Source organism: Mastigoproctus giganteus, chromosome 9, assembly GCF_048544385.1.
Source record: "Mastigoproctus giganteus isolate SK-2022 chromosome 9, ASM4854438v1, whole genome shotgun sequence".
Lineage (NCBI taxonomy): Eukaryota > Metazoa > Arthropoda > Arachnida > Uropygi > Thelyphonidae > Mastigoproctus > Mastigoproctus giganteus.
The window spans coordinates 31,075,083-31,099,564 of record NC_143583.1 but is presented as its reverse complement, the minus strand read 5'-3'; the positions used below and the strand labels follow the sequence as shown (position 1 = coordinate 31,099,564).

Below are 24,482 nucleotides of genomic sequence, written 5' to 3'. Positions count from 1 at the left end.
TCTTATGTTTAACTTCAACAATTTCTCCTCTTCCTTGCTCTCTGTTATTACAAAATCATTTAACTCCCTGTTACAGTTTGATAAACATTTTTATTGTCCAGGGCAGATTGTGCTAAATGTCTTATTTTTAACATATCCTTTTTATTCACTCATCAAAATAATAGAAACAATGCTTTATTAAATATATCATTATTGTCCTACAGGTTTATATTACACTCAATAGCATAATGAAAAACCTACATTCCTACAAAAGCCAATTGCTCCTTGTGTGTGTGTGTGTGTGTGTGTGTGTGTGTGCGCGCGCGCGCGTGTGTGTGTGTGCACGTGTATGCGTGCGTGTGTGTGTGTGTTGTAGTGGTGTGAAATAATAAATTACATTTTTGGATATTCAGAGAACCAGCAGCAGCACAATTGGTAATTACAGCTAATCACTAATTCCTTAATTAATATATATTAATATCAGGGTATCATGATGAAATAGTAAGAGGAAATAATATAGAAACTTACCACCAAAGCATCTCTATCAAGATAATGGATTTTTCTTTTTGTGGCATCTATAACAACAGCTGCTTCTGGTGGTAGATTAGCTACACTCTGAATAACAATAGGCCCTGTAACTGCAGTCTGGTCTGTAACTGCCTGTAGCTAAAATGAGACAAAAAAAGAAACAAAAAATCTAAAAAAACATATAACACAAAAAACATAAATCACTGTAAAAACGAATGCATTAATTTCATATTTTGGTTATTTCTAAAAGATTTCTAAAAATTTCGTATTTTCATATTTTGGTTAAAAAAAAAAAAAAAAAAACCACAAAGAGGTGAAACTACATATTTTGTCCCACAAGATTTTTGACCCCCCTCACAATTAGGCCCATGACTCATTTTACTCCAAACGGAGGAAAACTCAATATAGCTGTCACGATACTATCTCCAACTAACAGTAGCACTAGGTGATAACATTCCTAATACCACACACAGTTAGGCATCATATATGATCATAAATTCTACTTTAGAAACCAACTTTTTCAACTGTAAAACTTTTTATATGATAAAATCTGATAAAAATATATACAAGTGTATTAAATAAAAACATTAAAAATACACATCTACCCAGAGCTTTCAGGAACCCACACATTCCTTCTGTCAGTGGAAATATACACACATCAGATGTCTGCAGATTTTAAAATTCACACAAACTTGGCAAAAGTTGGAAGAAAAGCAAACTAATCAGAAAACTGGAAGACAAAATCAATTGCTGGAAAGTAGACCAAATTGGGAGGAGTTGACAGGTATGCAAAAAAAAAAAAAAAAAATTCGCAAATTTAAATTTGGAGGGAATAATTATATAATAGACATCCGAAAAATTTTCTGTAGCCAACTGTGATTGATCATTGCAATAACCTTCTATCTACTCATGTACAAGGTGGAAATTTATCTAACTTTAAGAGACTGAAATTATGTGAAAGAAATTTGTAAATGAAGTGAAGGATGGTGATATTGGCTGTTTTATTTTATATTTTTGGCTGATGCTATATAAACTTCTTTTCTCGTATTATTTTGCCAGTAACAGCCTGTACATACCAATAACAAGTGACCTTAAGATAGTAACTGCATGTGGTTACTAACTTATCATACACTTTCATAGTATATGTGTTGTCTGTAAATACATAAAGGAATAATATTTGTGTGGAATACTGTATTTTAAGCATGATGGTGTCAGATGTGGTTTCTCAAGATAATTGATTGATCCAATTATTTGATAATTGATTCAAGTATGGTGAAATGGAAATATTAACTGAATACTGCTGAAAAATTTCATCCAAGATATTCTCAAACTTGCTAAACTCTCACACAGACCAAACTGCCTTGTCACTAAATTAGCAAGATATATAAAGCATTCCTAGAAGTGAAAGTAGTGAATAAAAAAATAATAACAAATAAAATAAATGGAGCTTACTGCACCAACTTCATAAAAAGACCTCAGAATTATTTTCTTCACTGTTGTATCACCCTGATCAATATTTATGAAGCTTTTGATTTGATTTGGTTTTTTATGGCGCATTGGCAGCTAAGGCCATAATGCGCCATATTTATGAAGAGAATAAAATGCTGCAAAGAAAGCAAGCCTATACAGCATCAGTGAAAAAAAAAAAAAAAAAAAAAAAAAAAACAATCGTAAGTAATCTGCACAAAAGGAAGAATACCATCAGCACTGAGCCTGCTCAAACCATTCAAGGCCATATATGCCTCAATTAGATCACCCTGCAGGTCCTAGTCTACAGAAGCTGCAATTTGCAGAACTTAAGCCTTTATTGGTAAAAGCAACTGTTTATTCCACTCACCAATCTTGTTTCCCCTCCTCTGTACTCATTCCAGCAGCTCCATAACTTTCCAAAAATGAGGCCTCCAGACCTAGTAAGAAAACCCATACAGCAACTTATACAGCATCAGTGAAAAAAAACAAAAAAAAAACAATCATAAGTAATCTGCACAAAAGGAGGAATACCATCAGCATTGAGCTTGCTCAAACCATTCAAGGCCATATATGCCTCAATCAGATCACCCTGTAGGTCCTAGTCTACAGAAGCTGCAATTTGCAGAACTTAAGCCTTTATTGGTAAAAGCAACTGTTTGTTCCACTCACCAATCTTGTTTCCCCTCCTCTGTACTCATTCCAGCAGCTCCATAACTTTCCAAAAATGAGGCCTCCAGACCTAGTAAGAAAACCCTGTATACAGTACCCAAGGCGTGACTTGACCATTGCCCTATACAAGGGGACAATCATCCCCTTATCCCTGCTAGCAAAATTCCTGTATATCATTGACAAGACACCATGAGCTACTGTTGCAGCCTGTCTGCATTGCTCAGAAAACTTCATATCTGACTGCACACAATTACCCCCCAGGTCCATTCCCCACTGCCCTGATTATAGTAACACACAGTAGGTACATTTCTCTGGGGTTACTGCTACCAACATGCAGTATTTTGCATTTGTCAATGTTAAACTTCAGTTACCACCTCTCAGCACCTCTGCTCAACTTTTCCAGATCCAGTTGCAGCAGCATACTATCATTAACAACTCTGCCAACCTTTGAATCATCTGCAAATTAAAGATATTAATCCTGATATACCTTCATTGATATCATTGATAAATATCAAAAACAACAATGGGACCAACACTGAACCCTAGGGAACTCCACTAATAACATTAGTCCACGAAGAACAGTATCCATTGATAACCAATCTCTGTCTTCTACCACTTAACCAACCCTTTATCAATAGCAGCAATTTGCTTCCATGCCATACTGCTCCAATTTGTGCTGCAGAATCAAAAGACTTCCTAAAATCCAAGTATATGATATCAAAATTATTTGTGACCACATCATAGAATCCAATCAAATTGGTCAGACAAGACTTCCCCTTAACAAACCCATGCTGTGTCTTAACTATTACTGCAGTCTTGTCTAGATGATCGTGCAATGCTTCTTTAACTAGTGACTCCATTAATTTCTCTGGAAGAGGGCTGTAATTACTCGTGTCACCGTTTGACCCCCCCCCAGTGAATTAGGGTCACATTTGCACATCACCAGTCCATGGGTACCTCCGCTGAGTCCAAGGGAGGTGTCATAATTATGGCTAAGGGTTTGTTTACTTTCTTTGCTTGCTGCCTCCTTTAATATAACTGGATAGATCCCATCCACCTCAGAGGCCTTTTTTACGTTTATCTTCAACAATTTCTCCTCCACTTTGCTCTGTATTATTACAAAATCATTTAGCTCCCTGCCAGAATTTAATAGACCTCTGGCATCGCTCCCCCCCTCGTAAAATAACTGTTCATGTGCGAATGTACTCATGTCACCCTTTGATCCTTGGTGAATTGGGGACAAATCTGATCATCTCTAGTCCATGGGAATATCCCCTGAGTCTAAGGAAGCCTTCATAATAATGACTAAAGGTTTGCTTACTTGCTTTGCTTCTTCCTTTAATATAAATGGATAGATCCCATTGACCCAGTGCATTTCTTATGTTAAATTTTACCAATTTCACTTCCACTTTGCTTCTTTAACCAGTGACTGAATGCTTCTTTAACCAGTGACTCCATTAATTTCCCTGGAACAGAAGTTAAACTAAGAGGGCTGCAATTACTCGTGTCATCATTTGACCCCCCCCCCAGTGAATTAGGGTCACATTTGCACATCACCAGTCCATGGGTACCTCCGCTGAGTCCAAGGGAGGTGTCATAATTATGGCTAAGGGTTTGTTTACTTTCTTTGCTTGCTGCCTCCTTTAATATAACTGGATAGATCCCATCCACCTCACAGGCCTTTTTTACGCTTATCTTCAACAATTTCTCCTCCACTTTGCTCTGTATTATTACAAAATCATTTAGCTCCCTGCCAGAATTTAATAGACCTCTGGCATCGCTCCCCCCCCCCTCATAAAATAACTGTTCATGTGCGAATGTACTCATGTCACCCTTTGATCCTTGGTGAATTGGGGACAAATCTGATCATCTCTAGTCCATGGGAATATCCCCTGAGTCTAAGGAAGCCTTCATAATAATGACTAAAGGTTTGCTTACTTGCTTTGCTTCTTCGTTTAATATAAATGGATAGATCCCATTGACCCAGTGCATTTCTTATGTTAAATTTTACCAATTTCACTTCCACTTTGCTTCTTTAACCAGTGACTGAATGCTTCTATAACCAGTGACTCCATTAATTTCCCTGGAACAGAAGTTAAACTCACAGGTCTATAATTACTTTTGTCAGCCTTTGATCCTCCTTTGTGAATTGGGGTCACATTTGCACATTTCCAGTCTATGGGTACCTCCCCTGAGTCCAAGGAAGCTCTCATAATTATGGCTAAGGGTTTGCTTACTTCCTTTGCTGCCTCCTTTAATATAACTGGATAGATCCCATCCACCTCAGAGGCCTTTTTTACGTTTACTTCAACAATTTCTCCTCCACTTTGCTCTGTATTATTACAAAATCATTTAGCTCCCTGCCAGAATTTAATAGACCTCTGGCATCGCTCCCCTCCCTCGTAAAATAACTGTTCATGTGCGAATGTACTCATGTCACCCTTTGATCCTTGGTGAATTGGGGATAAATCTGATCATCTCTAGTCCATGGGAATATCCCCTGAGTCTAAGGAAGCCTTCATAATAATGACTAAAGGTTTGCTTACTTGCTTTGCTTCTTCCTTTAATATAAGTGGATAGATCCCATTGACCCAGTGCATTTCTTATGTTAAATTTCACCAATTTCACTTCCACTTTGCTCTGTTATTAGCATTAGCATTAGTAGAGGCATAAAATGAAAGGAAGCAAGCACATGCAGAATCAGCCAAAATAAAAAAAAAAAACAAACCCTCCCATTTCACCCCTCCATTCGTTAGAAATGCCTGTCCAGCTCAGGCTTAAATTTATTTAGGCTATCAACTTCCACAACAAAATATGGAAGCCTGTTCCATCAATCAACTACTTGCTGGCTAAAGGCAAATTTCTGCATATCTTTTCTACAATTTTCTTTCTCAATTTGAATCTATGCTCCCTCAGGTTCTTAATCTGAGCAAGAGGAAGAATCCCGTCAGCATTCAGCTTGCTCATTCCACTCAAGGCCTTATAGACTTCAATCAGATCACCTCACAGGTTCCTACTCTCTAGGCAATGCAATTTGCAGAACTTAAGTGTTTCTTGTGGTAAGAGCACCCCTCTGTTCCCCCTCCCCAATCTTGTTGACCTTCTTTGTACTCATTCTAGCAACTCTACATCCTTCCTAAAATGAGGCCTACACACCTGTACACAGTATTCTAGGTGTGGCCTGACCATTGCCTTGGATAAGAGGATAATCACCTCCCTGTCCCTGCTAGCAAAATTCCTATATATATCATTGATATGACCTGCCCTGGCAGCCCATCTGCACTGCTCAGCGAATTTCATATTTGATTGCACAATTACCCTCAGGTCTTTTTCACTTTCCACTTCCCTGAGTGTAGTACCACACAGTTGGTATGTTTCTCTTTGGTTATTGCTACCCATATGCAGTACTTTGCATTTGTCAAAGTTAAACTTTAGTTGTCACTTCTCAACCCATTTGCCCAACTTATCTAGATCCAGTTGGAGTAGCATACTGCCTTTACTGTTGTTAACAATCCTGCCAAACTTTGTATCATCTGCAAACTTGGACATTAAGCATGATATATACCTTCATCAATATCATTGATAAATATAAAAAACAACAATGCACCCAACACAGAACCCTGGGGAACTGGACTAATAACATTTGTCCACGAAGAGCAGTATCCATTGATTACCACTCTCTGTCGACTCCCACTCAACCATCCCTTTATCCACTGTAGCAACTTATCCTTAATGGCATATCTCTCCAATTTGTACAACAGTCTTCCATGTGCAACAGTATCAAAAGCTTTCTGAAATCAAAGTATACGATATCAAAATTATTTTTAGCATTCAGTTCCTTTGTGACTACATCATAGTATCCAATCAAATGGGTCAAACAAGACCTCCCTTTAACAAAACCATGCTGCGTCTTAACTATTACTTATAGTTACTTGTGTCACCTTTTGAACCCTCTTTGTGAATTGGTGATACATTTTAACACCTCCAGTCCATGGGGACCTCCCCTGAGTCCAAGGAAGCTCTCATAATTATGGCTAAGGGTTTGCTTACTTCCTTTGCTGCCTCATTTAATATAACTGGATAGATCCCGCCCACCCCAGGTGCCTTCCTTAAGTTTAACTTCAACAATTTCTCCTCCACTTTGCTCTCTGTTATTAGAAAATCACTTAGCTCCTTGTTAGAGTTTGATAAACTTCTGGCACTCTCCTCATTGAATAACTCCTCATGTGTGAATGTAGATGCAAAATACTCATTCAGTTTATCAGCTACCTGAGCATGATCATCAATAGTTAACCAATCTATGTTAAGTGGTCCAATCTGATTCCTCCCTTTCCTTCTAGAGTTTACGTAAGTAATGAACTCTTTGCTGTTTTTCTTTGAATGCTTTGCCAAGGATTTCTCATAATCTGCCTTTGCCTGTCTAACCTCCTTTGTAACTTGATTACAGACTAGCTCATATCTGCCATCGGTTTCTGTGTCACCTGATACTTTATATGCATTCCATACATTTTTCTTCTCTGCCACAAGCCTCATTAATTCTTCTGACATCCATTTAGGCCTAAACCTTGAAGAGCATTTCTTAGTTGGAATGGAAAGCCTAGTAGCCTCCAAAATTAAGTCTCTGATGGCTTCCCATTTAGAATTCAACGTTGGTAATATCATCAGTTGATCTTACTGTACAGAATTTAAAAACTGTCTGAGACCCCTGTAGTCACTGTTACGAAAGCAAATGCCCTTCCATTTATCCTTGATGGTAATTACATCTTTAAGTAATTCCCACATCAGTACATTGTGATCCCTGTCTCCCACTGGTTTCTTTACCTGCAAATTCTTAATGCATGAATAATCACTGCTGATAATCAGATCAAGAGTGCCTCTCTTGATCTGATTATCTGATTGTTTCTCGAACATGTGTAGAAACTACGATTGACCAACCCACAAGTTCCAGTCAATATCTGGAAATTTAAAATCCCCCATTATAAGATATTCTGATTTACTGGCCCATTCTATTTTTCTGCACAACTGCCCATTACACTGATGAGATTCATTAGGCATATAACACACACCTGCTCTTCATTTTCCCTTTCCTAGTGCTTATGCCACACCAAACAGACTCAACATTACATTATCCACCAACATCAATTGGATGCACTTCCTTATATTTTATGTGTTTCTTAACTAACAGCATAATCCCTCCTCCCTTTCTCCTGTCTATCGTTTCTGTACACATTGTACTCCCCAAATTGCAATTCTGCAGAGCTTATATCTGTGTGACACCATGTCTGTGATATCCCAACAATATCTGCCTTTGATGTCTTGACCAGCACTTCAAGCTCATCAAATTTATTAACTATACTCCTACCATTGGTGTTCATGCAAGTATACATGCACCTGTTCCTACTCCTAGCCACGCTAACACAGCCCATGTATTTACTTGTTCCACTATGACTACCAGCAGTCCTGGACATCTCCATTACCTTGCTTTCCAGTCTGCTGCCCATTCTAATAGAAGCAGTGCAAGAATCAGTTTTGCCTCTGCCTGCGGCCACTGTTAATCTTTTAGTCTGTGTATCCCCCCCAAACTGATAATGTTAAACTGTAATTTTATTTTATTTCAGGTAAATTGTTTTTACCATGCCTGTGTTCTCAATTTTTCTATGGTAATTACACCTGAGAGTTCAGCATCTCTCCCAAATACACTGATAATAATATATTTGTCTATATTTCATTATGGTTGTCAGTTTTTTTCTACTATAACTAGTAGCACCCTGGATCCATAACCCACTTTAATATTCTTAACTTGAATTTTTTAATACATTTTCTTGTTTGCTAACACTTTAAGTAATTTCTTTATATCATATCTTATAATGAAATTAATATTATATAAATAAAAGTATATATATATACTATCATTGAATTATATTAAATATTAACATAAGTTAAATTATAATAAAGTGAAGAAATAAATAATTAATTAATTATTTATTTATAAATAACCCAAATAAACAAACGAACGAAAAAAAAACATAATAGATATAAATAGTAGCCCAGAAACCCTTGTATAATTTCGAACTTTAAATCCAATTAACAAAAACTATACTAAATTTAGGATAATGGCAATTACATATTAATTTAGCGTTACCCCCCCCCCCCCGAGAGGTACCAGTTCCAAAAGACGTGAGATGGGTGAATTGGTACTTTGATCTTTTCACCATGGCGACGATTTGTACAGCGATTGAAATGCAGCGATTCCATGACCATCATTAGCCTCGTGGTCCTCTGTCGATATGGGGCATGATGGTCAGTCTATTTTATTTTTAATTTATTTTGATTTTGTTATCATTTGGTAGTTCCTTTAACCCTCTTTTGGTGATATTTCACATCTTTTGGAACTGGTACCTCTCGGGGGGGGGGGGGTACCGCTAAATTAATATGTAATTGGCATTATCCTAAATTTAGTATAGTTTTTGTTAATTGGATTTAAAGTTCGAAATTATACAAGGGTTTCTGGGCTACTATTTATATCTATTATGTTTTTTTTTCGTTCGTTTGTTTATTTGGGTTATTTTATGTTAATTTTCGCTCTACAGTTTTTGCCATACTACTGGCTTATGTTTTATTTTATTTTATTTTATTTTATTTAAAAATTGGATATACATATATATACTTTAAATAAAAATAAAAGTAAATGAACTGAAGTAAGTAAATTTATGTTGTTTGTCAACATTTTATTAATTAGCATTTTCTAAATTATCTCAGGAGCATTCCCTCTACAATACCCTTTAAATTGTCCCCCCCCTTTATTTTATTATATATGATGTATTGGTTTATTTTTTAGCTCTACTGTTGCCATGCTACTGGCACCTCTTTCAATTACTTCTTTTTTTATTTAAAATATGATAAGCATCATGTGGTGTATATTGCATTTTAGCTAGTGACGTTTGCTATACTAAATTCTAATCTAATTTTTTCTATTCTAAATTTTTTTGTTTTTCTATTTTCTTGTCCTCATCTTTTTCCCATTATATATATGAGGTCAGCATTTTTACTGTTTTGGCATGAAAATTTTACGGCTGGATGCCGTTCCTGACACTAACCGTCAACCTTTATTCGGGCTGGGGATCTAGTGCATTCTATATATATATATATATATATAAGCAAAAATATATAAGCATGGATAATTTTGAGATTTTGCAAACTTAATGGTGCACAAAACTTGAAATAAATTAAAAATGGAATGTGTGAATATAAAAAATGAATTTAAAATGCTACATTAAGAATACAGTAGAATACACAAAAGAAGTGAATACAAAGAAAACTAGCATTTAAAAGAGAAATATGTTGGGGGAGGGGTAGAAGGATGTAGAGCTGCTGGAACGAGTACAGAGAAGGGCAACAAGATTAGTGAATGGAACAAAGGGGTGCTCTTACGAAGAAAGGCTTAAGTTTTGCAAATTACAGTGTCTGGAGACTAGGCACCAGCGAGGTGTATAAAGTCTTGAATGGGTTCAGCATGCTCAATGCTGATGGGATTCTTCCTCTAGCTCAGAATAATCACCTGAGAGGGCATAAATTCAAATTGAGGAAAGACAGATGTAGGATAGATGTGCGGAAATTTGCCTTTAGCCAGTGGGTGGTTGGTTAGTGGAAACAGACTTCCATCCCTTGTCGTGGAGGTTGATAGCCTAAATAAGTTTAAGGCTCAGCTGGACAGGTATTTTGAACGAACAGAGGGGTGAAGTGGAAGTGGTTTTTTTTTGGCTGATGCTGCATAAGCTTGCTTTCTTGCATCAAATGCCTGTACTAATGCTAATGCTAACTGAGAATTAACAGTAAAGGGAATATGTTCCCGAAATAATTTAGAAGTCAACAGCCAGTTGAAATAAATTTAATGATGCCCCACCCTTATTGGCACAGATGGTCAAATTGCATGAAATATTAAAATAACAAGAACTAGAAACCTAGCAAAGCATGACAAATAATATGAAGCAAATATAAATTAAGATGGGCAAACCATTGTGCTCCACATCGGTAGTATGAGCAGTGTATGTTGTATAGTAGTATCCCACTAATACCATATAGCATACATTGAAAATAAACTTGAATTCATAATGTAACAAGGAAAAGAATAAAGGAAGAAAATACAAAAGGAACAAGACCAGCACTGGTTTTTTTTTTTTTTTTTTTTTTTGGTAGTTGTTGGCGCAGTGACTTCTGTTTCCATAATGCACCTCCCAAGGTTTTTGTAGTACTTTGATCCAAGCCCGAGGTGGGATTCGAACCCACGACCTTTGGGTTGCCAGGCAGGCACTTTACCCACCCGGCTTGCCTGGTCGGCACCAGCACTGGTGACTGCAATGCATTACCAACTGCACAATGCCAGAATATAATGAAATTAAAATGCATAAATTAAGAATACATTAGAAGAATAGACAATGCCAAGTCAGAAGCAAATGCAAAGAAACCAGCTTCAGTACATGAACATGAAACCAACATTTCTCCAAGAAAAAAAAAAAGAAAAAGGCAAAATCATTAGCATTAGTAGAGGCATTTGATGCAAGAAAACAAGCTTATGCAGCATAAGCCAAAAAAAACCAACAAAAAAAAACCACTTCCACTTAACCCCTCTGTTCGTTCGAAATACCTATCCAGCTGAGACTTAAACTTATTTAGGCTATCAACTTCCACGACAAGGGATGGAAGTCTGTTACACCAACCAACCGCCCACTGGCTAAAGGCAAATTTCCGCACACCTATCCTACATCTGTCTTCCCTCAATTTGAATTTATGCTCTCTCAGGTAGGCGACTCCGTAGCCAGGTGGGAAGGAGCAGCAGTGCTTAGCACACACTTCTTGATTAGACTGGGGTTCGAGCCTGTCATCACCAAATACGGAGGATACGGAAAGGTCAGGGAATGACCACCGCATATCCCGGAGCAATATGGCATTAGTTGCTAATGTTCCTAAAAACCAAATAACAAACAAACAAACAAACAAACAAGCCCTCTCAGGTGATTACTCTGAGCAAAAGGAAGTATCCCATCAGCACTGAGCATGCTCAAACCATTGAAGGCTTTATACACCTCTATCAGATCACTTCGCTGGTGCCTAGACTCCAGACGCTGTAATTGGCAAAACTTAAGCCTTTCTTCGTAAGAGCACCCGTTTGTTCCATTCACTAATCTTGTTGCCCTTCTGTGTACTCATTCCAGCAGCTCTACATCCTTCTTGAAATGAGGCCTCCAGACCTGTATACAGTACTCTAGGTGTGGCCTGACCATTGCCTTATACAAGGGAATAATCACCTCCTTATCCCTGCTAGAAAAATTCCTATATATCATATATAATACACCATGAGCTACTCTTGCAGCCCATCTGCACTGCTCAGAGAACTTCATATCTGCCTGCACAACCACCCCCCCTAGGTCCTTTTCATTCTCTACAACTGTCAGTGTAGTACCACAGAGTACTTTACATTTGTCAATGTTAAACTTCATTTGCCACCTCTCAGCCCACCTGCTCAACCTTTCCAGATCCTGTTGCAGCAGCAAAGTGTCAGTAGTGTCCTTGACAACTCTGCCAACCTTCGTATCGTCTGCAAACTTGGACATTAAGCTTGGTATACCATCATCAATATCATTTATAAACACAGAAAACAATAATGGACCCAACACTGAACCCTGGGGGACTCCACTAATAACATTAGTCCACGATGAGCAGTATCCATTGATTACCACTCTCTGTCTTCTCCCCCTCAACCATCCCTTTATCGGCACCTCCGTAGCCAGGTGGGAAGGAGCAGCAGTGCGTAGCACACGCTTCTTGATTAGACCGGGGTTCGAACCCGTCACCATCAAATACGGAGGATGCGGAAAGGTCAAGGAATGACCACCGCATATCCCGGAGCAATATGGCCTTATTGCTAATGCTCCTAAACACCAAATAATAATAATAATAATAACCATCCCTTTATCCATAGCAGCATTTTGCCTCCAATGCCACACTGCTCCAATTTGTGCAGCAGTCTTCCATGCAACAGTATCAAAAGCCTTTCTAAGATCCAAGTATATAATATCAAAGTTATTCCCTGCATCCAGTTCTTTTGTGATTGCATCACAGTATCCAATCAAATTGGCCAGGCAAGACTTCCCCTTAACAAAACCATGCTGTGTCCGAGCTATAACTGACGTCTTGTCTAGATGATCCTGCAGTGCTTCTTTAACCAGTGTCTCCATTAATTTTCCTGGAACAGAAGTTAAACTCACAGGTCTTTAATTACTTGTGTCAGCTTTGATCCTATTTTGTGAATTGGGGTCACATTTGCACATCTCCAGTCTGTGGGTAACTCCCCTGAGTTCAAGGAAGCTCTCATAATTATGGCTAAGGGTTTGCTTACTTCCTTTGCTGCCTCCTTTAATATAACTGTATAGATCCAATCCACACCAGGTGCCTTTCTTGTGTTTATCTTCAAAAATTTCTCCTCCACTTTACTCTCAGTTATTACAAGATTTTCTAGCTTACTGCCAGAGTTGAATACAACTCTGGCATTCCCCTCGCTGAATAACTCCTCATGTGTGAATGTCAATGCAAAATATTCATTTAGTTTGTTAGCTACCTGAGCAGGATCATCAACAGTTGACCCATCGATATCATGTAGAGCAAATGTGGTTTATCATTTCCAGAAGAAACATCAGGGATGATATAATGGATCTCCTCTAATCAACATCATGGATAATATGAGATTGGATGATCCTGGCCACCACACTTCCTGGTTCTGAGATTATTTCCTGTGGTGGATTCCTAAAGGACAATGGCTAAGGGAATAATCAATATATTTTTGATTCTGTCAAGAAATAATGGCTGCAGTTGCAGTAAATTTCAGTTTTGTTTTCGAATGATTTTGGATGCATCCCGAAAACCCATATACTTGGATTTTAGGAAAGTTTTTGATAATGTTGCACATTTAGCATTAGTAGAAAAGGCACAGGATACAAGAAAGATTTTTTTTTTTTTTTTTTATGTAAACCCCAAACACGAGAGGTATTAGAACCTATATTACTTAGTACCGTGCTTCAGTTGGAGGTTGAGAGGACGAAAGAAGATATTTGTTGACATTGGACTTGAACTTCTGTAGACTGTAATTTTCAGGAAATACGTATGAAGGAAGGTTGTTCCAGAAAACGGCAGTTGAATATTCATTCAAACGCAGAAGATGAAAAGTTGGTTCTGTGAGTTTGATGTTGGACAGTAAATGGATGTTGGCTGGTGGCAGCACGTGTTCGGACTGTTTTGAAAGAGAGAGTGAGAATGATAGAAGCCAATTCAGATGAACAGTGCCCGCGGAAGTATCTGTAGAAGAGGCAGCATGCAGCAGAAACAGTACGTCTATGAGACAGCGAGTGGAGAGACTGTTAGAGAAGAATCATTAATTAACCTAACTGCAATCTTCTGAATGGAATCAAGAAGCCTGAGAGAGGTTTTGGGGGCACCACCCCAGATGTGGGAACAATATTCCATGGCAGGGCGGATTTGCGATTTATACAGAGTGAGCAGCTGTTTGGAAGAAAAGAAAAGAAGAAAAAAAGAATACAGAAAGAAAACTGGATAACCAATTACAAAAGACAGTTGGCAAACCATAAGATGGATGCTTGTTTAGAAGACTTTTATGCCAAACACAATCGAAAGCCTTTCAGGTGTCAAGAGCAACTGCTTGTGTTTCACTGAACTTTTCCATTGAATTTGTCCATAAATGGGTAATATAAGTCAGAATATCAGTAGTGGATCGAAACTGATGGAATCCATAGTGACGATCATTGATGAGATGGAAGGTTTCTAGGTAGTTAGAGTTGGCAGTTAATTGATTTCTCCATTACTTTAGAAAGAGTGGAAGTAATTGCATTTTGACGTTAATTGGATGGGAGGGATTTGCCACCGTTTTTAGGAACTGCCTAGATATGAGCAAATTTCCAAGCAGAAGGAAAAACAACTTTGGAATAAGATAGTGAAAAAAAGGTGGCAAAGAACAGGAGTACATTCAGGAGCACAGATTTTGATAACAAGTGGAGAAATACCATCGGGACATGGAGCTTTCTTAGCAACGAGATTTAAATTCTTATTCTTAGCAAATCCACTAATGCTGGTGTCCCACAAGGTTCAGTTCTTTCCCACACTCTTTTCCTATCCATAGTTTTGACGATGATAGCACATTGCATTCCACTTTCCAGTTTGAGAAACCTTGCCCTGCTCAATCAGCTTCAACTTCTTGAATATCTGCTATCAATTTGTTAAATGACCATCTCCACGTAATTCTCCAGTGGGGCAAAGACAACTTAGTTGATTTCAATCCTTCTAAAACTCAGTCTTGTCTTATATCTCGCAAAAAAGTACTGTATACAGATCTGTATGAAGTCTGGAGGCCTCATTTTAAGAAGGATGTAGAGCTGTTGGAACGAGTACAGAGAAGGGCAACAAGATTAGTGAATGGAACAAAGGGTTGCTCTTATGAAGAAAGGCTTAAGTTTTGCAAATTACAGTGTCTGGAGACTAGGCACCTACGAGATGATCTGAGTTAGGTGTATAAAGCCTTGAATCGTTTGAGCACGCTCAATGCTGATGGGATTCTTTGTCTTGCTCGGAATAATCACCTGAGAGGGCATAAATTCAAATTGAGGAAAGACAGATGTAGGATAGATGTGTGGACGTTCGCCTTTAGCCAGCAGGTAATTGGTTGGTGGAACAGACTTCCATCCTTGGTTGTGGAAGTTGATAACCTAAATAAATTAAGGCTGAGCTGGACAGGTATTTGGATCAAATGGAGGGGTGAAATGGGAGCATTTTTTTTTCTTTCTTTGGCTGATGCAGCATAAGCTTGCATCATATGCCTCTATTAATGCTAATGCTAAAAAGGATTCGCCTGCTCATATGTTTATCTTTGGTGACACTCCAATTTTGGATTGACACTTGGCACAAGCACAATGCAAATATTGCTTCCTCCGCATCAAAGAAACTTGGTTTTCTCTTTTGCTCTCGGCGTTACTTTTCTTCCAAACATCTGTTCACTCTGTACAAACTGCAAATCCGCCCTGCTAAAGAATATTGTTCCCACATCTGGGGTGGTGTCCAAAAAACTCTCTCAGTCTTCTAGAATTCCATTAAGAAGAGGGCAGTTAGGTTAATTAATGACTCATTTCTAACTGTCTCTTCACTCGCTTTCTCATAGACGTACTGTTTCTGTTGCATGCCTTTTCTACAGATACCTCCGTGGGCACTGTTCTTCTGAATTGTGCTTCTATAATTCCTGTTCTCTCTTTCAAAACAGTCCAAACAATTGCCACCACCAGCAATATGCATTTATTGTCCAACTTGCTGGAACAAACTTTCATCTGTTCTTGCAGAAGTTGATAGCTTAAACTGATTCAAGGCAAAACTGGACAAAAATTTGGGCCAAGTGGGTGGGTGAAATGAGAAGGGTGTGTGTGTTTGTTTTTGGCTGATGCTATATAAGCTTGCTTTCTTGCATCATGTGCCCTTCTAATGCTACAAAACTCACAGAACCAAATTTTCATCTTCCTCGTTTATTCATTCAAGTGCCGTTTTCTAGAACAACCTTTCTTCATATGTATTTCCTGAAAATTACAGTCTACAGCAGTTCGTCTAATGTTAACAAATATCTTCTCTCATCTTCTCAACCTCCAACCCAAGCATGGTACTAAGTACTATAGGTTCTAATACCTCTCGTGTTTGGGGTTTTCGTAAAAAAAAAAATCAACCAGACACTGATTAAAAGCAAACTTCCACACATCTATTCCACACAACTGTTTCCTCAATTTGAATTTATGCCCTTTCAGGAGATTATTCTGAGCAAGAGGAAGAATCCCATCTGTATTAAGCATGCTCAAACCATTCAAGGCTTTAGCATTAGCATTAGTAGAGGCATTTGATGCAAGAAAGCAAGCTTATGCAGCATCAGCCAAAAAAAAAAAAAAAAAAAAACCCACTTCCACTTCACCCCTCTGTTCGTTCAAAATACCTGTCCAGCTGAGCCTTAAACTTATTTAGGCTATCAACCTCCACCACAAGGGATGGCAGTCTGTTCCACCAACCAACCACCCGCTGGCTAAAGGCAAATTTCCGCACGTCTATCCTACATCTGTCTTTCCTCAATTTGAATTTATGCCCTCTCAGGTGATTTTTCTGAGCTAGAGGAAGAATCCCATCGGCATTGAGCATGCTTAAACCATTCAAGGCTTTATACACCTCTATCAGATCACCTCGCTGGTGCCTAGTCTCCAGACACTGTAATTTGCAAAACTTAAGCCTTTCTTCGTAAGAGCACCCCTTTGTTCCATTCACTAATCTTGTTGCCCTTCTCTGTACTCGTTCCAGCAGCTCTACATCCTTCTTGAAATGAGGCCTCCAGACCTGTATACAGTACTCTAGGTGTGGCCTGACCATTGCCTTATACAATGGAATAATCACCTCCTTATCCCTGCTGGAAAAATTCCTGTATATCATTGACAATATTCCATGAGCTACTCTTGCAGCCCGTCTGCACTGCTCAGAGAACTTCATATCTGCCTGCACAATCACCCCCTTTATACATCTCAATCAGATCGCCTTGCATGTGCATAATCTCCAGACATTTATCTGGGACAAGTCATTAGCTGTAATAATGATGAATGGCTGGAAGTCAAGAGAAGAATAAATTTCGGATGGAAAGCAGTCAGAAAATATAGTCACATACTGAGGGGCAATATCTCAATTTGTCTGAAATGTAAAATTATGAACCATTGTACATTTCCCATCATGACTTATGGAAGTGAAACTTAGCACTCACCAAAAGAATGGAAGAGAAGCTGAAAACTACACAGTGAAGAATGCAATGAATTATATTAGGAATCAAACTGTTAGATAAGAAGAGAAACACATGAATTAGGCAGCAAACACAAATAAAGAACATTCTTATCAAAACTAAAGAACTGATGTGGACTTGGGCAGGACACAGCTTGAGGATGGTTGGACTAAGAAAATAATAGAATGGTACCCAAGAAGAGCTAAAAGAAAACCTGGAAGACAACAACAGAGATGGACAGATGAAATTCACAAGCTCGTGGGTAGTAAATGGATGGCCATTGCACAAAACAGAAGGAAATGGAAAGTTGCTGGAGGGGCCTTCATCCTGAGGCGGATTGAAAATGGTTGATGATGATGATGAACCCAAGAATAACGTACTAACCATGTGGTATTACACTCATGGTAGTGCAGACTGTAAAAGACCCAGGGGTAATTGTGCAGTCAGATATGAAGTTTTCTGAGATGTGCAGATGGGCTGCAAAAGTAGCTCATGGAGTTTTATCAATGATATACAAGAATTTTGCAAGCAAGGCTAGGGAAGTTGATTATCCACTTATATAAGGCAATGGTCAGGCCACACTTTGAGTACTGCATACAGGTCTGGCAGCCTCATTTAGGAAAGATGGAACAAGTAGAGAGAAGGGCAATGAGACTGGTGAGTGGAACAAAGGGTTGCTGTTATGCAAATAGCAGCATCCGGAGACTAGGCACCTGCGAATAGATCTAACTGAGGTGTATAAGGCCTTGAACGGTTTGAGCAAGTTCAATGCTGATGGGATTCTTCTTCTTGCACAGATTATGTACCTGAGGGGGACATAAATTCGAATCGAGGAAAGACAGTTCTAGAATAGAAGTGCAGAAATTGGCCTTTAGCCAGTGGTGGTTGCTGGAACAAAATTCCATCTGTCATTGTGGAATTTTTTGACAGTTTAAATAAATTCAAAGCAGAACTAGACAAAATTTTGGAGTGAATTGCTGAGTGAAATGGGAAGGGTTTTTTTTTTTTTTTTTTTTGGCTGATGCTGAATAAGCGTGCATTTTTGCATCATATGCCTCTACTAATGCTAATATATAATGTGTGGAAAAAAGTAATGAGAATGAATTCAAATAAGGTAATGTAAGGAAATATTTTCTTATTATCTCCCTTAAATATTCCCAAAGGGATCAAATATACCTGTTGCACTATTCATAAAAACTTAGGAAAAACTTGGACAACTCTTCTGCAGTGATGGTATTTAGTTCTATTGTCATTTGGTAGTGTTTATGATAATCAGAACAATGTTATAAACAGTATCAAATGAGCAATCTCAATTTTCTATAACAACCCTCATTCCCAGTAATAATGCTGTTTAGGAAACCATGTTCCTATCAGCTGTTTGAATAAAAGCTTTGCAAGAAACTGAAAGTCTGAGTCTCCTCATCACGCAAACAACGTGAAACAAACAATTTATGCAACAAGGAAGAAACTTTGCACAAGTTTTTTTTTTTCCCATGTCTATAGTAATTATGGACCTTATCGATAGCTTATTCTCATTTAACTTAGCACTAACATTAGTAGGGGCATATGATGCAAGAAAGAAAGCATTCTTGCATCATAATCAAAAAAAAAAAAAAAAAAAAAGCCTTTCCATTTCATTTGAAATGTTTGTCTAGTTCTGCCTTGAATTTATTTAAGCTATCAACTTCCAAAACAACAGATGGAAGTTTGTTCCAGCTATCAACTACCCGCTAGCTAAAGGCAAATTTCCACACATCTATTCTACATCTGCCTTTCCTCAGTTTGAATCTATGGCCCCTCAGGTTTGTCATATGAGCAAGAGAAAGAAACCCATCAGCACTGAGCCTGCTCAATCCATTCAAGGCCTTATTTGCCTCAATCAGATTGCCTCGCAGGTGCCTAGACTCCAGAAGCTTCAATTTGCAGAGCTTAAGCCTTTCTCCTTAAGGGCACCCGTTTCTTCCCCTCACTAGTCTTGTTGACTTCTCTGAACCGATTATAGCAATATTACATCCTTCCTAAAATGAGGCTTCCAGCACTGTACGCAGTACTCAAGGTGTTGCTTGCCGTTGCTTTACACAAGGGGATAATCACCTCCTTATCCCGGTTTGCAAAATTAGCAATAGCATTAGTAATGGCACATGATGCAGGAAAGCAAGGTTATTTAGCATCAGCCAAAAAAAAAAAAACCTTCTAATTTCATCCATCCACTTGCTCCAAATGTTTCTCTAGTTGTGCATTGAATCTATTTAAGCTATCAACTTCTACAATGACAGGTGGAAGTTTGTTCCAGCAATCAACCACACGCTGGCTAAAGGCAAATTTCTGCACATCTGTCCTACAACTGTCTTCCCTCAATTTGAATTTATACCATCGCAGGTGATTATTCTGAGCAAGAGGAAGAATCCCATTAGCATTGAACATGCTCAAACCATTCAAGTTTTTATACACCTCAATCAGTTTGCCTTGCAGGTGCCTAGTTTCCAGACACTGTAATTTGCAAAACTTAAGAAAGAGAAACCCTTTGTTCCATTCACTAATCTTGTTTCCCTTCTCAGCACTTGCTCCAGCAGCTTGACATCCTTCCTAAAATGAAGCCTCCAGACCTGTACACTGTACTCAAGGTGTGGCCTGACCATTGCCTTATACAAGGGGATAATCACCACCTAATCCCTGCTAGAAAAATTCCTGAATATCATTGACAAGACACCATGAGCTACTTTTGAAGACCACCTACAGTGCTCAGAAAACTTCATATCTGGCTGCACAATTACCCCAGGGCCTTTTCATTCTTTAACACTGTCAGTGTAGTACCACACAGTTGACACATTACTCTGGGATTACTACTTGCCATATGCAGTATTTATATTTGTCAATGTTAAACTTCAGTTACCACCTCTCAGCCCATCTGCTCAACTTTTCTAGATCAAGTTGCAGCAGCATACTGTCATTAGTGTTATTAACAACTCTGCCAACATTTGTATCGTCTACAAACTTGGATATTAAGCCTGATATACCATCCTCAATATCACTGATAAATACAGAAAACAACAATGTATCCAATACTGAACCCTGAGGGACTCCACTAACAACATTAGTCAATGAAGAGCAGTGTCCACTGATTACAACTCTCTGTCTTCTCCCACTTAACCATCCATAGAAGCAATCTGGGAAATTAAACTCCCCCATTATAAAACTCTCTGATTTACTAGCCCACTCTATTTCCCCGTACAGCTGTTTATCATTCTCATCGGAGTCATTAGGAATATAACACACTCGTACTCTCAATTTTGATTTCCCAGTGCTTATGTCACCACAAACTGACTCGACACTGGATTCTCCAGCCATGTTGAATGGCTGTACTTCCTTGGATTTTATGTGTTTCTTAATTAACTAACCCTTCCTATCCTGTCTATCATTCCTTTATACATTGTACTCCCCAAATTCCATTTCTGCATTCGTAATATCTAGGTGACAACAAGTCTCTGATATCCCAACAATCCTCGCACTCCTTACATCGTGCACATAAAGACATTCCCATTGGCAATATCATGTCCGTCCCTGATTGTTCTACAAACATCAAACAAGCAATACATTTTAAAAGGCTGTGATTCAGAGAACAACTGCCCCCCCCCCCCAGTTCTACCCTGAGCCACAGCACTTCCATTAGCTTGAGTCTTTTGCTTTGCTCCTCTGGTCTGAGTGATGATTTCTATTCAATTTCAAATAAAATTTCAATTTCAGTACAAAATTATAACTCTAAACTTATATCCAAATATAGTTATAACACTAATATATATAAGTCAATAAAACAGGAAAAATTTAAGTAAACTTCTCTATTAGCATTAGCTGTAAAATTCCTGTTTATCGTTGACAAGACCCATGGTCTAATCCGGCACCTGTCCGCACTGCTCAGAAAACTTATTGTTTTTCTAAAACTTTTGATTTAAATTGAGTAGTATAACATTATTTTGTGGTTTTCTGATTGAGTTGGTGTATTTGTTCTTTGCTCGGCCTTGTAATTGCATAAAAGTATCGGTAAAGGTTTCCACGTGTTTCAACTCCGCTACCGTTCGTAATTTTTCCCGCCATTGTGATGCGATAGTTGTATGCCGTACTAGATAGCGTTAGTTGAACTTCGTTAGCAGTTAAATTGTACGTTTAAATAAATACATATAACGACTTAGATTACAAACATAATATAATTAATTATATTTAACATAATTAATAACATAACATAATTAATTATAATTAATTAATAAATTAATAGAATCATGACTCAGACCAGAGCAGCAAAGCAAAAGGCTCAAGCTCATGGAAGTGCTGTGGCTCAGAGCAGAACTGAGGGGGGCAGTTGTCCTCTTACTCACAGCCTTATAAAATGCACTGTTTGCTTGATGCTTGCAGAGCAATCGGGTACGGGACATGATACTGCCAAGGGGGATGTCTTTGTGTGTGCGCGATGCAAGGAGTGTATCGATATCAGGCAACAACTCGGCGTTCTTGTGGGCCTATATGAGAGCTTGAAGGACAGGGTGGATGCCCTCGAAGAAACTAAATTGAGGGGCCCATCAAGCTCTCAGCTGCCCACATCAATGCCAGAGCTTGCACTTGGGCATCGCGTGACACAGAGACAACCCCCAAGGCAGAATGCGCTGGTCCCGAAGGAACTAGTAGTTGTTGGTGACTCTATTGTCAGGGAAACGGGGAACATGCTTTGTAAAAAAGATAGGTGGAACAGGACCAGGGTATGTCTGCCAGGGGCAAAGGTTGATGACGTTGTAGAGCGAATATCATCTTTTAAGGGAACAAAAGGTGATATAGTTGTACACGTTGGCACAAATAATATTAAGAGTAGGAGACCGGCAGAATTACTTAACAAGTACAGGTCACTGTTGAACAAAAGCCGAGAATTAGGGTTGAATTTGAGTGTCTGCAATTCTGCCCAGACACAATAGGAGGGAGTATATGATGAGAGCCCTGTCGATCAATTCGGCCCTGGAAAGATTGTGCAAGGCTCAAGGGGTAGAATTTTTTTCAGCCTGGACTGTACTTGTTAACAGGAGAGATTGCTTCTACAGGGATGGGATACACTTAAATAGAAAGGGTGCAAGAATATTTGCTGATGCTATCGAGGCAGTGTTAGGTGGGTCGGAAAACTGCTAGCTTGGGGGGAGACAAAGACCAATAGATTGACAGTAGCCACTGGCAGAGGTGAAAGAGATTCTTGCACTGCTTCTATTAGAATGAGCAGAAGCCTGAAAAACAAGATGCATGGTATTTCAGAGACTGCTGGGAGCCATTGTGGTACAAGTAAACACATGGGTTGTGTTAGGGTAGCTAAGAATAGAAACAGGTGCATGTATACCTGCGTGTACACCAATGCTAGGAGTTTGGTAAATAAATTTGATGAATTTGAGGTATTGCTCAAAACATCAAAGGCAGATATTGTTGGGATATCAGAGACGTGGTGTCACACAGATATAAGGGATGCAGAACTGCAATTTGGGGAGTACAACGTCTACAGAAAGGATAGACAGGATAGGAAGGGGGGAGGGGTTATGCTATTAGTTAAGAAACACATAAAAACCAAGGAAGTGAAGCCAGTCGACATCGCTGGACAGTGCAGTGTTGAGTCAGTTTGGTGTGACATAAGCATTGGGAGATCAAAATTGAGAGTAGGAGTGTGCTATAGGCCTAATGACTCTGATGAGTATAATAAGAAACTGTACAGGGAAATAGAGTGGGCCAGTAAATCAGAGAGTCTTATAATGGGAGATTTTAATTTCCCAGATATTGACTGGAATTTGGGGGCTGGTTACTCACACACTAGCAGGGCTTTTGTGGATTTATTGGATGATTGTTTTCTACATCAGCATGTTCGGGAGCCAACTAGAGGAAGTAATACTCTTGATTTGATTATCAGGAGTGATTCTTCATGCATTAAGAATCTGCAGATAAATGAACCACTAGGTGGCAGTGATCACAATGTGCTGAAGTGGGATTTACTCAAAGAGGTAACTACTATTAGGGGTAAAGGGAAGGGTTATTGCTTCCGTAAAGGCGACTACGATGGACTGAGACAGTATTTAAATTCTATACAGTGGGAACAACTGATGATGTTACCAACAGCAAATTCAAAATGGGAAGCATTCAAAGAACTCATCTTGGAAGCTACTAGGCTTTACGTACCAACTAAGAAATATTGTTCAAGGTTTAGGCCAAAATGGATGTCAGATGAACTAATGAGGCATATGGCAGAGAAGAAAAATGCATGGGATACTTACAAATTAACACATGACACAGAAGCCTATGATAGATACAAGTTGATATGCAACCAAGTTACAAAGGAGGTTAGGCAGGCGAAGGCAGATTACGAGAAATCCTTGGCAAGGGATGCAAAGAAAAACAGCAAAGAGTTCTTTACTTATGTAAACTCTAGAAGGAAGGGGATGAATCAGATTGGTCCACTTGATATTGATGGGTCAACTGTTGATGATCCTGCTCAGGTAGCTAACAAACTAAATGAATATTTTGCATCGACATTCACACATGAGGAGTTATTCAGCAAGGGGAATGCCAGAGGTGTATTCAACTCTAGCAGTAAGCTACAGAATCTTGAAATAACTGGGAGTAAAGTGGAGGAGAAACTGTTGAAGATAAACACAAGAAAGGCACCCGGGGTGGATGGGATCTATCCAGTTATATTAAAGGAGGCAGCAAAGGAAGTAAGCAAACCCTTAGCCATAATTATGAGAGCTTCCTTGGACTCAGGGGAGGTACCCATAGACTGGAAATGTGCAAATGTGACCCCAATTCACAAAGGAGGATCAAAGGCTGACACAAGTAATTATAGACCTGTGAGCTTAACTTCTGTTCCAGGAAAATTAATGGAGGCATTGGTTAAAGAAGCACTGCAGGATCATTTAGACAAGACTTCAGTTATAGCTCAGACACAGCATGGTTTTGTTAAGGGGAAGTCTTG

At 38.8% G+C, this 24,482-nt stretch overlaps 1 protein-coding gene across 5 annotated transcripts in view; it reads right to left on the bottom strand.

The window, feature by feature from the left end:
* The window catches only part of LOC150080131 (uncharacterized), a 660,399-nt gene that overhangs the window by 49,983 nt on the left and 585,934 nt on the right, over positions 1-24,482 (bottom strand). For all 5 annotated transcript variants that reach the window (XM_090382143.1, XM_090382148.1, XM_090382147.1 and 2 more), the window contains one exon: positions 508-645. In XM_090382143.1, the coding sequence (XP_090238269.1) occupies positions 508-645 (138 nt within the window). The remainder of the gene's footprint in view (positions 1-507; positions 646-24,482) is intronic.